Genomic DNA, 15409 nt, shown 5'->3' with positions numbered 1-15409 from the left:
CACTCCCTTGACAGCCATCAGCCCCACCTCTGAACATCTGCCCCAGATGCAGCTTTACCCACACCACGCTCCCCAAGCACACGAGCTTCATAAGAACATACCTGTCACAACTGCTCATCCACGGCAGCTCTCAGAGACCAGATATGTAAGCCCAGTGGCATTCCCGAGGAGCACACAAACAAGGCATCAGGAATAAACGAAGAGGAGCCTTTGGGAGCTATCCATTTTTCCTAGCACTCCTTGTAGAGGTTAAACATGTTAGCGCTAAGGCCAGAACGCAAATGCAGAAAGGGGAACTGACTAGAGAGAAATAACACTGCAGAAAGGGCCGGGCTCTTGTTCCAGATAAGATTGGCCATTGGGCATTTCCACTGATCATAATGACTATGAACGCACTCTCAGAGAACGAGTGAGTGTAAAGCCCTGAGGAAACCCCCCAAAGATAGCCCCAGCCACAAGCATGAAAAGGACATATTCCCTAACAAATGACAGATCTAGGAGTGCAGCCTTTAGACCCACAAGTAAAGATTCAGCTCAATTTAACAAAGGTTTTGATGGCCAGCCATGTGCCAGGCACTGTGTCTGGCTCTGCAGGACTGCAAGACAAAGTCCCCAACCAGAGAGCAGAGAAACCAGATGCTTCACCCCCACCCACCAAATCATTCATTGAGTACCTACCTCTCTATAGATCCTGATAGAAGCCAATTAATATACACAGCCCCTATTTCCATATTATCCTAATCTGTTCCTAGATGTTCTAATCTAGAATTTTTCTATTACCTTGGTCCACTATTCCTGGAAGTGAGTGGTACTCTTGAGACTGGGAACAAGTCAAAGCAGAAGTGTAAAATATGCGTGAATGCCCAGTGGATTTTTCTAAGCCTAGTGCTTCAGCAGGGACAGGCTTTACATGTATAATACCACCCCCACACCTAGGGCTTCTTTTTCTGACAGAACCAGGCCCTACAAAGTCCTCTACTCGATGTGGGGGACATTTAGGTGCCTCCAAGTCTGCAGCATTTGAACTCATGAGAGAGGCAACCCTCTTCAAGCATGCCTCCCCTGCTCTCCTGGAGGCTAGCTGTGTGCTGCATGGCTGGAGAAATTAAGTGGCAAAGTGAAAGCTGCTGCTGTTGTCTGGGTTGAGGAAGCCCACTCAAGCAAAGATGTGTGGTTCAGGGGAGGCAGTGCTTGTTTTGAACTGGTGGACCAAGGTTAAAGAAATCCTGGCTTGACTACTGGACCCTAGGCAAGTTACTGAGCACCTCCAAGTCTCAGTCTTCTCATTTATGAAATGTAATAACTTCCTTGCTGCATTTTGTGCAAAACGAATGAAATCTTGCATGTAAATCACCTGGTACAGAGCATGCTTTGCAGCTATTTAGTCTTCATTACTACTTTCCATTTTTCACTTTGAACTTTCCACAAAGATCTTCCCTCTGTCGCTGGAAAGGTGATGATCATTTTTTCCAAAACAGGTGTGTAAACCCCTTCACCCTCCCCTCAGGGCCTCTCAAACCCAGAGGCCTCCTGTGTGGGTCCTGGGCGCTGACTCACAGGGTCATCACTTCCCCTCAGCCATGCTATGTGCATACCTTGGAAACTTCATCCTTGATTCGAATTGGCCGCACCTGGGGTTTTCCTCTGGATTTTACAATCATAACTTTTTTTTTTTTTTTTAATTTGCAAGGTCCATTTGGTTTCCTTATTGTAACACGTGAAATTACCTACCCATCAGAGCACAGGAGAATTAATTTACATTCAACTTAGTTTTGAAGCTTCTTTCCCTTCCTTGTTCTTAGCAGTCAAAATATAAGATAGGCTAAATTAGAAAATCCTGCTATCAAAATAGTTGGAATAGTACTTCTCAAACTTCACTCGTTCTAGCTACTAGTAACACTCCATATCCATGTAAAATCTATATTATTTGTTACACAATGTTTTTCTCTTAACTTTTAAGTAAATTTATTTTACACAGAATCTTTGTTAATACTAAAACTATTTCGAAGCAGTGACATTTGCGATAAATAAAGCCTGCATAAAAATAACATGTCACACTGGGCTTTACAACCACAGAGACCTGTGCTCAAACCCTAGTTTCACTAGTTAATGCCTGTGTGTCCTTGGGGAAGTTGCTTAACTTTTCTGAGCCTTAGTTTCCCCACAGAAGTAATACTAAGTATCTCATAAATTTGCTGTGAGGATTAAATAGGATAACATATATATGGTGCCTAGCACACATTTTGGTATATAGTAGGTTCTCTCCCTCTTTTTTTTTTTTTTGGTTGTTTTATTGTTTTCTCTTTTCCATATCCCTTGCCTCATCTGCTCATTTCAGTTTCTTCTTAGAGCAACCTCCCTCAATGTCGTGAGCCAGCTGAAATAAAGGATGATATGGTGATGTCATGGGCTTCTCTTACCCTAAGACTTAGGGTTGTAAGGTTATTTAAAGTTATTTAAGGGATCTCAGAAGTCATTCCAGTCTCTCAGTCAAGCAAGGACCACCTTGATGTTATCTCTGACAGATGGCTGTCCAGTCTTTGCTTTCTCACTTACGTTAGAAAAACTCACTAGGTGATAGGACAGTAGTTATAAGGGTCTTCTTTATGATTATCCCAAATCTCCCACCCCTCACTCCTCAGCTCCATAAGTACCATCAAGTTGTCCCTGTCCTGTTTTCTGGAACTACAAGAATATGTATTAATTTCCAGCTTTATATAAAACCCTTGAAATACTTGAGAGCAGATTTTATAAATTTCCTGAATAGTCTCTTCTCTCAATTGAATATAATCAGTATCTTAACTGTTTCTCATATAACGTGGTCTCTAGACCTAATCAACTTGGCGCTCCCCCACTGCCATCTGTCTCCCTGAATTTGTCAACACACCTCTTTGAAGAGGAGGGTAAGGGCAATAATATCACTTTCATTAATGAGCCAGAGATCAAATTAACCTGTAAAAGTTGCATTGGGAGGTTGGCTGAACCATGATTTTTAAAAAATTTTTAAAAGATCTTAATGATTTATTTTTAGAGAGAGGGGAAGAAAGGGAAAAAGAGAGGGACAGAAACATCAATATAAGAAACATTGATTGGTTGCCTCTCGTAGGCACCCCTGTCAGGGACCAAACCCACAACCCAGGCATATGCCCTGACCAGGAGTCAAACCAGAGACCTTTCACTTTGTGGGACAATGCCCAACCAACTGAGTCACACTGGTCAGGGCTCACCATAATTTTTTTTTACATGTCAAGTCATATCACCATCTGCTGGCCCCAACTTGTTTGTGTGTCAGTGTTTGGAGCCAATTAAAATTACTCTGAATCCTATATACGTCATCCAGGCTATTAGCTTTCCCTCTAAGCCTTGTGCAGCTCAAAAATCTGATAAGGAGGCCTCACCCAAGGGTTGTAAAAGCCAAGGACAGAGATGTTTCAACCGCAATGGTGGTCGAATGGTGGCCAAATGGTGGCCAAATGGTGGCCAACCGTATCAAATGCTGAGAGGAGGTGGAATAGAACGATCAGTGCCTTGTGTTCAGGGAGAAGGAAGTTGCTGATAGCCTCAGAAAGCTGCTTTCTGTGTGGGGCTGCTTCTTGCAGTGCCTCACTCCCAGACGTTCTCAGGGCTGAGGACGCTGAGGGGGCAAGGAAACGCAGCAGGAAGGGCGCGGTAACAGCTGGTAGCTGGGTGGGAAAAATAGAGGCTTTCCTGAGGTCCTCGCTCAACACTGCCCAAGAGATATTTCTCTGGGACTGCACGGTCAGGGTCAAGTCTGGGAGGCTGGAAACCCGTAGGCAGTTGGAAACCTCTAAACACTTAGCTGAATGTTTCCATTTCAGCCATATGTTTGTTGCTAGTTATGAGTGGCTTCCTGTGGCGGGAGGGGGGGTGGTGTCAAGAAGCAGTCAAAAAGTATCCCAGGCAGTGGTGGTGCCAAGGCGGGATAAAATAGTTTCCAAAAATAATTGTAGCAACATTCTTTATTGAAATGTTAATTAGTGTTTGTTCTCTGAGTTTTCTTGACACTGATTTTCGCAGAAGAAAAAGCAGAAGAAACCTCCAGGCAAAGGCACTTCTGGACTCCTGTGAAAGCCCACGGAAGACACAATACAGGAGCAGTGGGACGTGAGGGAAAAGGGACAGCGTGCTTTTGAGATGCAAGAGGAAGGTAGGGAAGAGGAAAGGTGTGTGGAAACTGTAAACAGTGAAACCAACCCCTCCCCCTACCTCCGTGTTCCCAAGGGCTAAAAACCGCAGGGATGAAGGACGGCTTATGCCTACAGAGAAACTGCCCTTGGCTCAGGGGTCCTGGCCTCAGTAAATAATGTCCATCTCCACTGCGTCATGGGAGCCAACATGGGGGCAGAGAGCTGTCAGACTTCACAGACCACTATGGGCTAGATAGTGAAGTTGCCAATAGCAACCAGGACAGACTAGGGACTTTCTAGGCACTGGGTAAGCTTTCTGAATTCTTCCTGGCTGCAGGAGAGGAAGGAACCCTGCATGATCGAGATAGAGTCTCCTGTCCAAATGGTGGAATGGGGACTCAGAGGTGGTATTAGGTTGAATTAAAGGAAGTTAAAAGTGATCATCTATTACATACTTGGATTCATAGCCAGAAATTCGTACCCTATGCATAGTATAATCCATGCAGGGGGGCCTAGGACTGGACTGTAAACACAGTTCCCAAATTGTTCTTAACTAAGAATTGATGCAGCTCAGGGTTGGGTTCTGTTCTCATTCCCAGCCCTGCTACACAATCTCTAATACTGCTGAATAGTCCATCACAGCCTCCAGGCTCTGACTTTCCCCTTTTAATGAAACTCTGCAGGGTCCACAGAGAGGGTTCCCTGACACAACCTGAGAGAGAACATAAACTATTTGCTATAAAATTTTCCTCTTACTGCTATTGTAACATTGTATTTTTAGAACCCTTTCTGCTTAAAGTATAAATACTCTAAACACTAAGAGAAGGAAAAGACAAGCCACAGAGATGGGGAGAAAATACTTGTAAAATGTATAACTGATAAAGGGCTGGTATCCAAAATGCACAAAGAACTCTTAAATCTCAAAGATAAGAAAATAAAAATGGGCAAAAGAATAAACAAACAAAATAGAAAACAGACTCATAGATAGAGATCATTCTGATGGTTGCTTGTCAGAGGGAAGGAAGGTTAGTCGTCGTCGGCAGCCGTCCGTCTCGAGAGACGATGGTGTAGCTTCTTAAGAGTCTATCTGCACCGCCGAGAATGGCTGTGCAGTCCGACTCGGGAGTGACACGGTATCTGTCTCCTCCCGTGTTGAATCGACATCTTGCGATGTCGCTGGAGTGTCCTCTCCAGTGAAGCTGAAGCTACAGAGCCTGGGCAGGGTGATATGGAGGGTCTGCTGTTGCCCATGCAGCAGACTCCCCCTCTCTTCGCAGCTGAAGGGTCCAAGGGAAAGACGGAGTCAATACAGCTTGGCTTCAGGTGCGCCGCAGGAGTTGCCGGTGTTGACTACAACGTCAAACCGCCTTAGGGACTCCGGCTCCGGATTTTCTGTCGGGGTTTACTCCCTTAGCCTTTCCCCTGAAGAGGTATGCCGCAAGGCAGCGGAGGTTTTTTGGAGTCAGAGTTTTCCTTCTCTGATGTGCCCTGACTGGAAGATCGAACCAGCAACACTTAGCTCGCAGGCCGACGCTCAATCCACTGAGCCAAACCAGCCAGGGCAAGGAAGGTTAGTAGGATGGGTAAAAATGGTGAAGAAATTATGAATTAAAAATTGAAGAGGAAAAACTCATGGACACAGACAACAGTGTGGTGACTGCCAGGGAAGGTGGGGTGGAGGGAGGTGGAAGAGGGTATAGGGATAAATGGTGATGGATGAAGACTTGGTTTAGGATGATGAACACACAATGCAGTGTACACATGATGTGTCATAGAATCGTGCACCTGAAACCTGTATATAATTTTGTTAACCAGTGTCACCCCAATAAATTCAATGAAAGGGAATAAAGAAGTAAAAATTGGTAGCTACAAATATCACAGAGATGTAAAGTATAGCATAGAGAATATAGTCACTAGGATAGTAATAACTATATACAATGCCAGGTGGGTACTGAACTTATGGGGGGAACCACTTTGTAAGGTATATGATTGTCTAACTGCTATGCTATACATTCGAAACTAATATAAAATAATGAATGTAAACTGTAATTGAAAAATACAATTTAAATGGGCAAAAGATCTGATCATATTCCTTGCCAGAGAAGATATACAGATGGCCATTATATATGAAAAGATGCTTAGTATCATATGTCATTAAGGAATTGCTAAGTAAAATGACCACGAACTACTACTACCCACCTACCTATTCAAATGGCTAAAATAAAATTAAAAAAAAGACAATGTTGTGGATCAACAGGAACTCTCATTCATTGCTGGTGGGAGTGAAAAAAATGGTATAGGCCCTCGGGAACACATTTTGGCAGTTTTCTAAAAAAGTTAATTAACAGAAGCCTACCATATGATCCAGCAGTCATGTTCGTAGGCATTTACCCAAATGAGTTGAAACTTATGTCCATACAGAAACCTGCACATGAGTATTTATAGCAACTTTATTCATTACCTCCAAAAAACTGGAAGCAACTAAGATGCCCTTCAATAGGTGAATGGATAAACAAACTATGGTATGTCCATACAATGGGATATAATTCAATGCTAAAATGAAATGCATTATCAAGCCACAAAGAGACATGAAGGAATTTTAAATGTATTTTCTCTAATGAAAGAAGCCAGTCTGAAAAGGCTACGTACTGTGTGATTCCAACTATATGACATTCTGGAAAAGGCAAAACCATGGAGACAGTAAAAAGATCAGTGGTTGCCAGGGAATGTGAGTAGGGATAAATAGGTGGAGTAGAGGGATTTTCAGGGCAGTCAGACTATTCTTTATGACACTGTAATAGTGGATATATGTTATTCAAATTTGTCAAAATCCATAGAACACAAAGAGAGAAAATATATATTAAGTATGGACTTCAGTTATTAATAATATATCAATATTGGTTCATTAATTATAACAAGTATACCACACTAATGAAAGATGGTTAAAATAGGGGAAACTGTGTAGGGAGGGGGAGTATATGGGAATTCTCTGTACTATTTGCTTAATTTTTCTGTAAATCTAAAACTGTTCTAAAAATAAAGTCAATTCATTTAAAAAAATACACATGCTAACCACATGCACTGATTCCTGGTAAAGTAACTAAATTAATGATGTGACATTTTAAAGGGCTTCTAGACTAGTGGGTAAGAAAATTAGCATCAATTTCACAGTCCAAAGTGTCACCTCTCCATGTTGCACACATGTAATCAAGTGCCATACACACGATGTTGCTGTGAAAAATCTCCAGTTTTGTATTTCTGCCCTCTATTTTGAGATTTTCTGCAGATTTCTGGTGCAGGATCCATAGATTTTTATGTCAGTTCCTTAGGTAAATTAAAGAAAAAGCCCCATTGTTTTCTAAGGGCCAGATCAATTGAAAAAGAAAAAAAAGTTTTCAGTTCCATGTTTCTAGAGGAACATTCTTAGAAATTTAATAAGTTTCTTTTTTTTTAGGTGGTGATACAGTCTTGACTTAACAGTTAAAGCAAATTTTATACAGCTAAGTATTAGAGGTTGAGTCCTTTTCTTTGCCAGAGCCTAATTCTGCCACCTCAATATATCCTACAACTGAGTTCTGGAGCTGGGGAGAGACCTTCAGTCTTACAACGTCTACCACAGGCTCTACCATCTAGTCCTAGGCTGGTTTGTTTGGTCTTCCTAACTGCCCTGGGGCACCTTCTTTTTTACTTTCTCACGATGCAAACTAAGAACCATCAGTCATGCATGCTAAAAAAAAAGAGGCAAAGTATATTTTTTTCGTAACTTGTATTCAATCAACTCCTGAACACAGAAACTAGGACCTAGTGACATACTTTTGTCTAGATGTCCTCGAAGAAGAACTCAGGAAGGCAAGACAATTATTTGTAAGATTCTATCAAGTGGATGCAAAAAATTCTCATCTGCACTTTCTCTTAAAATCAAATGATGGGTTAATAAAACATGCCAGACTTCTGCAGCAAAATACATTTATTTGGATTGTAAATTACATCAGCTTGCATGAAAAGGAAGTTAAGAAAAAATGTCAAAAAAATATGCATCGTGATGTATGCAGTTTTGAAAAAGAAGCATGGTTGTACCAGGCATAGGTGTGGCCTTTAGATGAGCTGTGACTTCAGCAGTTCGGGCAAGTGGGCAAGATGAGGACGGTGAGGTTGGGTAGGGCTCAGGCTAGGGACAACAAGCCCAGCAAGTGAGGAGCCAGTCTTTCCATACCCAGTGTCTGAGAGGGGTTGGTGGTCTGGAGGAGACATGGCAGAATTGGGTGGGGGTGTGTTGTGGCACCCCCAGAATCAGGAGTTTTGGGGAAGTGTGGCATCTACAGTGTGGTGGGTGGAGACATTTTGCCATTTCTCCCTGTGGGACAAGGCCCGTCACAGGTCAGGAAACAAGGCTAAGTGAGAGGAGGACTGTGGCTTGTGAAACCGAGGGACTCACAGCTCACCCCATGGAGACTAGAGACCAGGGTCATAGCAGCAAGAACACAGCAGAGCAGCCATCCACCCTTGCTTGCCTGCCTGGTAAAAGGTGGTGGGCGGAGCTTCAGGGGCAGTGCCAGGGTGTCCATGGGAGCTGGTAGTAACTATAGACCCTAGTGACATGCAGATTCACACATTTTCATGCTTTACATTTGTTCCTACCCATCATTTTTTCATTTCCATTTCCCAATAATACTTCAACATCCACAGATATAATTGCACAATTTGGAATTTTTACTTTTTAATAGTTCGTCTTCATTTATTCAACAAATACTTAACCAACCCTGATTGAGTGCAAGCCCTGGGCTGGTCCTGGGATCCAAGGTGAGAAAAAGCAGAGGGTCCTTGCCTTCCCAGAGCCTGCAGGTGAGTGTAAGAGATCTACACCAATCTAGTAGTGTCAAGGTACTAGCCACCAAACAATTTTCAACATAAACAACTTCAGTTAAGTATGATGTCCTAATGATTAAATACCCTCTTAAGAGCATGAGGTAGATTTACTAGGTCATGTAGGTCACAATCAGGAAAAACTTCCGCAGGCTCTCCCCTCTTGGGAATAGGCGTCTCCAGGAGATACCAGTTCTCCTTCACTTCATATTTTAAATGGTCACAGTGTCTGCATGACCATTCGTCATGGGTGGCACAGTAGAGAGAATTCACTCAAGAGTAGGACAAAGTGAGCCTCGGCTTCTAATTTAATAATTCTATATATTAGCTAAACAGTAAGATTTATAATACAATACACAAAAGATGGCCTATTAGTTAACAAATAACAAAACTAAGTAAAATATTTCCAAGATGAATGAAACATAGAGCAGCAAGTTTAAAAGTTGTTACCAATAAACTACCAGCATCGGTGATGGCACTTTTCAGAATTCAACAAAGTAAATGTCTGATTCCAAACTCATTATCCTTTCAATCTTTAGTGTTACCTGGGAACATAGAACCCAAATTCAGGAGATTGTGATCTCTGAATTTAATGTGGCCCGTTTACTTAAGGGTATGCACTTATGCGTTCTGGGAAACTGTCATTTCTTTCACAAAGCATCTGACAGCTGCCATTTCCTTTACAACCTTGGAAGAAATAAAATGAGGTAATATTCTAAATGTAAAAGTTGCTCGAAGAGTTAAGTCCATGTTTTTTCCCTATGCGTGTAGGGGAGGGATTATAATACATAACACAACTAACACGTTTTAACAAATGGCAGCGTATTTCTAATTTAGGAGACCCTGAAGATCTGTGAAAGCACCTTTTATGCAAAAATATTTATATGAGTATAAATAAAATATGCACTACAAACTAAAATAAAATAGGTTACAGCATATAGAACACAGCCAATATGACTAAGCTTGTTGTTTTTTTTTTAAACCACTGGATTTTTTAAAGCTTCCATTTCACAACAGGGTCAAGGGAGAAGCCATTGCACCCCGAAGGCTCACTTCCTTGTGTCATCTTAATAACCAAAAGCAATGCACATAAGACTTCTGAGAACCCTTAAAATATGCATTTATCAACCTGGACTTGCAATTTTCAAGTTGGGGGTGCGGAACCATAGGGGTGTAGTTTTTATAGCTCTCTTTGCACACCTTTATCTGGAAGATTGCAAAGGTCCACCACCACACAGAGGTATTGCTACTTGAGAGACATTTTCCAGTAAAACAAGATATTACTTCTCCTACTCTTCAGTGAGGTAAGGGATGGCCTCTTTTGAAAAGGGCCTTAAACAGCTTTCCTCAAACCCCGCTTAAGATGGAAAGCAATTCCACATAAGCCTTGCACTGGTTGGCTACAGTTTTAATGAGAGGAGTTAGGACATTTCAGTAGGACCACATTGGTAAACCAATTCAATTTTCACGTTTTATCGATTGGAGACAAAATACTACCCTCTTGCATTTCACTTGAGTTCCCTTTTCACTGTGCATGCCCTATTTGCATACAAACAAAAGAGGTCATTTTAAAAAGAGGTTTACTTTGTTTTTGTTTTGGTCCTTTGGGATGACTGTGGTAAGCAAGATGGGACCGAACCATTTTCATACCTTGGATTTCACTATTGTATTGACGTCACCCTTCACTTTCTCTTTCTCACCACCCACTTCCAATTCATTGGTGGCTAGTTAGGGGGCTTATGTCACCCCTTGTGTGGACTATTGTAATAGCCTCCTGGCTGGTTCCTCTCACTATTTTTTACTCTATTACTATCTTTCATCAGAAACAATCTGATTATAAAATGCCCTTGCTTTAAAGATTTGCTCTCTATTCCTCAGGGGCTAGTGGTCACACTTCTCAGCCAGGCACACAAGGCCCTTCACAGGGGCCCTTTGAAGCCTGGATCCAATTTTTCTCTTCTGCTTCTATCAGTCAACCCATATAGCTTATCCTGTAGTCACACTTGAACTGTTCATTATTCCCTGATCCTCCAAGACCTTTTTAGACTTTTTGCCTTCTTTGCTTTTGCACAAGCTGTTCCTTCTGCCTGGAATGCCTTTCCTGCCTTGTCTGTTGGCAAACCTCTACTCTTCCTTTGAGATCCAGATAACTCCACAGTTCACAGTTGAAATCTTCCCAGCCATCTCTCCTCCATATCTGTATCTGTATCATCACACCTGTATCTTTCTCCCTTCCAAATCACATTATTTATTCTTCCATTATAAAAGTTTCCTCAGTGTTAACATTTCAAGGCTCATATATGGCTGTCCTGCCCTGAGTTCTACAAGGGCAGGAAACATATTCATTCCCCTTTGCATTCCCAGTACAGTAACAGTTCCAGTAAATGTTAGTAAAATTAATATGTCATCTGATTGCTTATAAAGTAGGCATTCTGCTAAGAACTTTAAATGTATTACTTTATTTAATCTATACAATAAACATACAAAGTTTTATAGACTAGAAAACTAACTTTCAGAGAGGTTAGGCCAGGGACACACAGCTGGTGACCTCAATATTTTAGCAGGATATAGAACTAAATCTGTTTGAATTTCTGGCCAATAAGAATGTCATACAGATACGAGCATACTTTTTTTGGCATAGTTAGGCATTTTTTGAGTAAGTCTCTCCTCTCTGCCTTTTACTAATTATGTGACCTTGAGTAAATTACTAAACCTCTCTAAACCTCAATTTCCTCATTTTATTGCTTAATGAAGGAAATAACACCTTGTTCACATGCTCATTGTAAGGATCAGGGACAACACCTCAGTAAGGTTCCAAGCCCCAGCCCTGCTCATCACAGCAATCATTTATTCCTTCTTACTCTGAGCCATGCACTTCATATTCCTCCAGTCACTCACTTACTCCTCACTCTCTGAAAATTTGAAACTATTAAACCTTCTAACAGATGAAGAAGTTGAGGCTTAGAGACGTAAGAAACCTGTCCAAAGTTCCTTTAATTTAAGGACATGTTTTTCCTAAGGCCCCAGAACTGATTGGGACCCTCAGATCTATACCTAAGTAGTGTGTAAAGGAATCAGTCTGCCTGTATATGTGAAAATATAACTAAAGGCATTAAAGAGACTGGGCTTGGATTTTTTGTTTTTCTTTTTTTCTAATTAGTTTTCCTGGCAATCATGAATACTTAGCAAGCCAGAGCATTCCCTTGGAAACAGAATCTTAAGTGAGCCACTGAATGGTCTCATTAACTTTTATTCCCTATGGTCTAAATTCTCCACGTCCCTCAAATTTCCACCTTCTCACTGGGTCCTCACTCAAGCTCCCCTCCCCCAATCCACTTCCTTCCAACTCCTAGCTAAAGATCTTGGGACCATGTCCAACCCAGCCAAAGGGAATAAGATAAACAGCCTCTGCCTTAGGATCTGGGTCCATATTTTCAAATACCCTTAGCTTCTGGATTCCCAGCTCTCACCTGCCATATTCCATTTGGTTATTTCTTCTCACATGTTGATGCTCATCTGCTGGTCTCACAAAGCTTCCACCATGCATACATCATGAAGGCATGATAACCACAGGCCTGTATCACTTACTTGTTATCTGAAGGTCTCTGCAGGCATTCCAGGTTTGCTGCTTCTGATTTAGTCTGTACCTCACCCCTAGATTACTTTTTAACTGATTTCATTCTGCATAGCTGAGCAGAGTTAATTCACTGTAGATTTAGCAATTTCAAAGAAAAAGAAATCCTTATTTCTGTAATTTTACCAATCTAGAGATAACCACTATGACTATTCTGAGATATTTGCTTGTTATCTTGTTTCTATGCATTATTTTTATGCATTATTTTCTTTATTATTTCATAGCCTTATGTTTTCTTCTGTCATTTCTAAGTCATTATCAACTTCATTTTTTATTTACTTCACCATTCATCTATTATGAAAAATTTAGGTTGATTTTTATTTTTTGTTATATTAAATAATGCTGTAATAAACATTTTTGTGCACACATCTGTTTCCATATCTATTATTTTATTTTCTAAGTCCCAAAGTGTAAAATTATTAGAGCAAGAGAAATGAGCATTTTTTATAAATAAAAATGGTAGTTTACATATTTTCTAGAATTAGAAATGCAATTTGAATACATTACCCATGATGACTAATGAGCAAAAATGTCTTTATAAATTAAAAACAGATATAACAGACAAAGTGCAGAAGGCTAAAAATGGGGGAGGGGGTTATAGATAGCTTCATAAAGATACTCATATGATTACAAATTATAGGACAGGATTTTATTTTAATGTTTTTGGTATCTTACTCTTACATGAAATATATTTTAGGCAGCTTTCACCTTATTCACCTTCATTGAGCCTGTACTTCTCTTATCTATAATTAGGAGTTCTACTATAGCAACTTCTGGGTTTCAGGTAAAAATCTATTTACTAGAACTGAATCAGAAAAGGGAGAGCTAAAGAAAATTCAATCTTAATTTAAAATATAGGAATTCATAAACAACAGGTGTTGGCAAGGATGTGGAGAACGTGGAACACTTATGAACTGTTGGTAGAAATGCTGATTGGTACAGCCACTATAGAAAACAGTATGGATCCTCAAAAAATTCTTAAAAAAATAAAAATTGGATTGACTTATGACACAGTGATTCCATGTCTGGGTATATGAGTATATCTGAAGAAACCCAAAACACAAATTCAAAAGAATATGTGCACTCTTATGTTCATTGCAATGTTATTTATAATAGCCAAGGTATAGAAGTAGCCCAAGTGCACATCAGTAGATGAGTGAGTTAAAAAGTTGTCATACATATATACAATGGAACATTAATTGGCCGTAAAAAAGAATGAAATTTTAACATGCGATAGCATGGATGGACCTGGAGGGTATTATGCTAAGTGAAATAAGTAAGAGAAAAGACAAATACCATATGATTTCACTTATGTGAAATTTAAAAAACAAAATAAGTAAACAAAAAAGAAAGACTCAAAGACACAGAGAACACTGATGGTTGCCAGAGGGATGGGGGTTGGAGGGACTGGATAAAAAGGTGAAGAAATTAAGAAGTACAAATTGGTAGTTACAAAACAGTCACACAATGTAAAGTACAGCATAGAGAATATAGTCAACAATATGTAATAACTATGTATTGTGCCAGATGGGTACTGTAGATACTGGGGTGAGCACTTTGTAAAGTATATGATTATCTAATCACTATGTTATATATCTGAAACTAATATAAAATAATGTTGAATGTGAACTGTAATTGAAAAATAAAATTAAAAAATAATATATCTTAACAAAAAAAATGTGAAACTTAAAATATTTTATTTCCACAAGACTTTATATCCATTATAAATTCTTAAAACCTTCATGGCATTGGTAAGTACTATTCTAGCCATTCTCATAGTTGTGTAGTAATATCTCACTGTGGTTTTAATTCCCATAATGGCTAATGACATTGAACATCTTTACATGTACTTATTTGTCATCTGTACTTATATATTCTCTTTAAGGAAATGACTTTTTTGAAACTTTTGCTCATTTTTAAATTAGATCATTCATTTGTTTGTTTACTATTGAATTTGATAAATGAAAATATTTAATTAGTGTTTGAATTTGTGTTTCCTTAATATCTAATGAGGATATTTGTCATTTATATTTATTTTTTAAAAATCACAATTACTGAGATCCAAGATTGCAGAGGAGTAAATGGAGGCTACACTAACCTCCACTCAGGACCCATCTGGAATTACAACTAAATTGTAGACAAATAATCCTGAATAACCAACTGAACACTAGCTGGAGAGAGGCCTTATAACCATAGACAGACAGAAGAAATGACTTCACCACCATGTGACTGGTGGGGAGTGCAGAGGAGGCACGAGGGGGCTAGTTGGGCTCCCGTGGGTGGCAGCTGAAGGTCTGGAGGGCTATTTCAGTGACCAGGGGGTTCCTCTGAGAAGTGTGGGATCTAAACCCCAAGCTGAGATCCCTAGTCTACAGCACCAGAGCTGGAAAGGAATCCAGATAACATCCAGCTGTGAAAGCAGCAGGATTTCTGTCTGCTGGGGAGAGATGGCTGGAGACACAGAGAACCTCTTAAAGGACCACACACAAAATTTCATTAGCAATCACTTAACCTGGGCTCCTGCAGAGGGAGGGAAGAGTACTAGAGGTTTTTGAGGAGAATCTGAGGTTGGTGGATCTATGGGAGAGAACTGAAGAAACAGTTTCCAGGATCCCTGTGCTGAGTCACTCCCCATACTGCAGAAGCCATCTTTCTCAGGCAGAGCACTCCTCTCCAAGTGGCAACAGCCTGAGGGGAAGCAATAGTCCCACTCCAAGAATTACTCTGCCCCACCTGTGGTTCTTAAGTCTGGCTGCTGATTATA

General features: G+C 40.3%; 1 protein-coding gene across 4 annotated transcripts in view; it reads right to left on the bottom strand.

Moving 5' to 3' along the window:
* The window catches only part of CD86 (CD86 molecule), a 64180-nt gene that overhangs the window by 35454 nt on the left and 13317 nt on the right, over positions 1 to 15409 (bottom strand). For 3 of the 4 annotated variants that reach the window (XM_090277317.1, XM_090277299.1, XM_090277325.1), the window contains exon 1: positions 102 to 269. The exons of the other annotated variant lie outside the window; for it this stretch is intronic. In XM_090277317.1, coding sequence (XP_090133443.1) covers positions 102 to 118 — 17 coding nt within the window. In that variant the 5' untranslated portion in view covers positions 119 to 269. Of the gene's footprint in view, positions 1 to 101; positions 270 to 15409 lie in introns of those variants that run through there. 4 annotated transcript variants of the gene reach the window in all.

The sequence above is a fragment of the Furipterus horrens genome, unplaced genomic scaffold, assembly GCF_987537825.1.
Source record: "Furipterus horrens unplaced genomic scaffold, mFurHor1.1.pri manual_scaffold_1, whole genome shotgun sequence".
Classification (NCBI taxonomy): domain Eukaryota; kingdom Metazoa; phylum Chordata; class Mammalia; order Chiroptera; family Furipteridae; genus Furipterus; species Furipterus horrens.
Note: the sequence above shows the minus strand (reverse complement) of the source record. Positions and strands in the feature narration are given on the sequence as shown.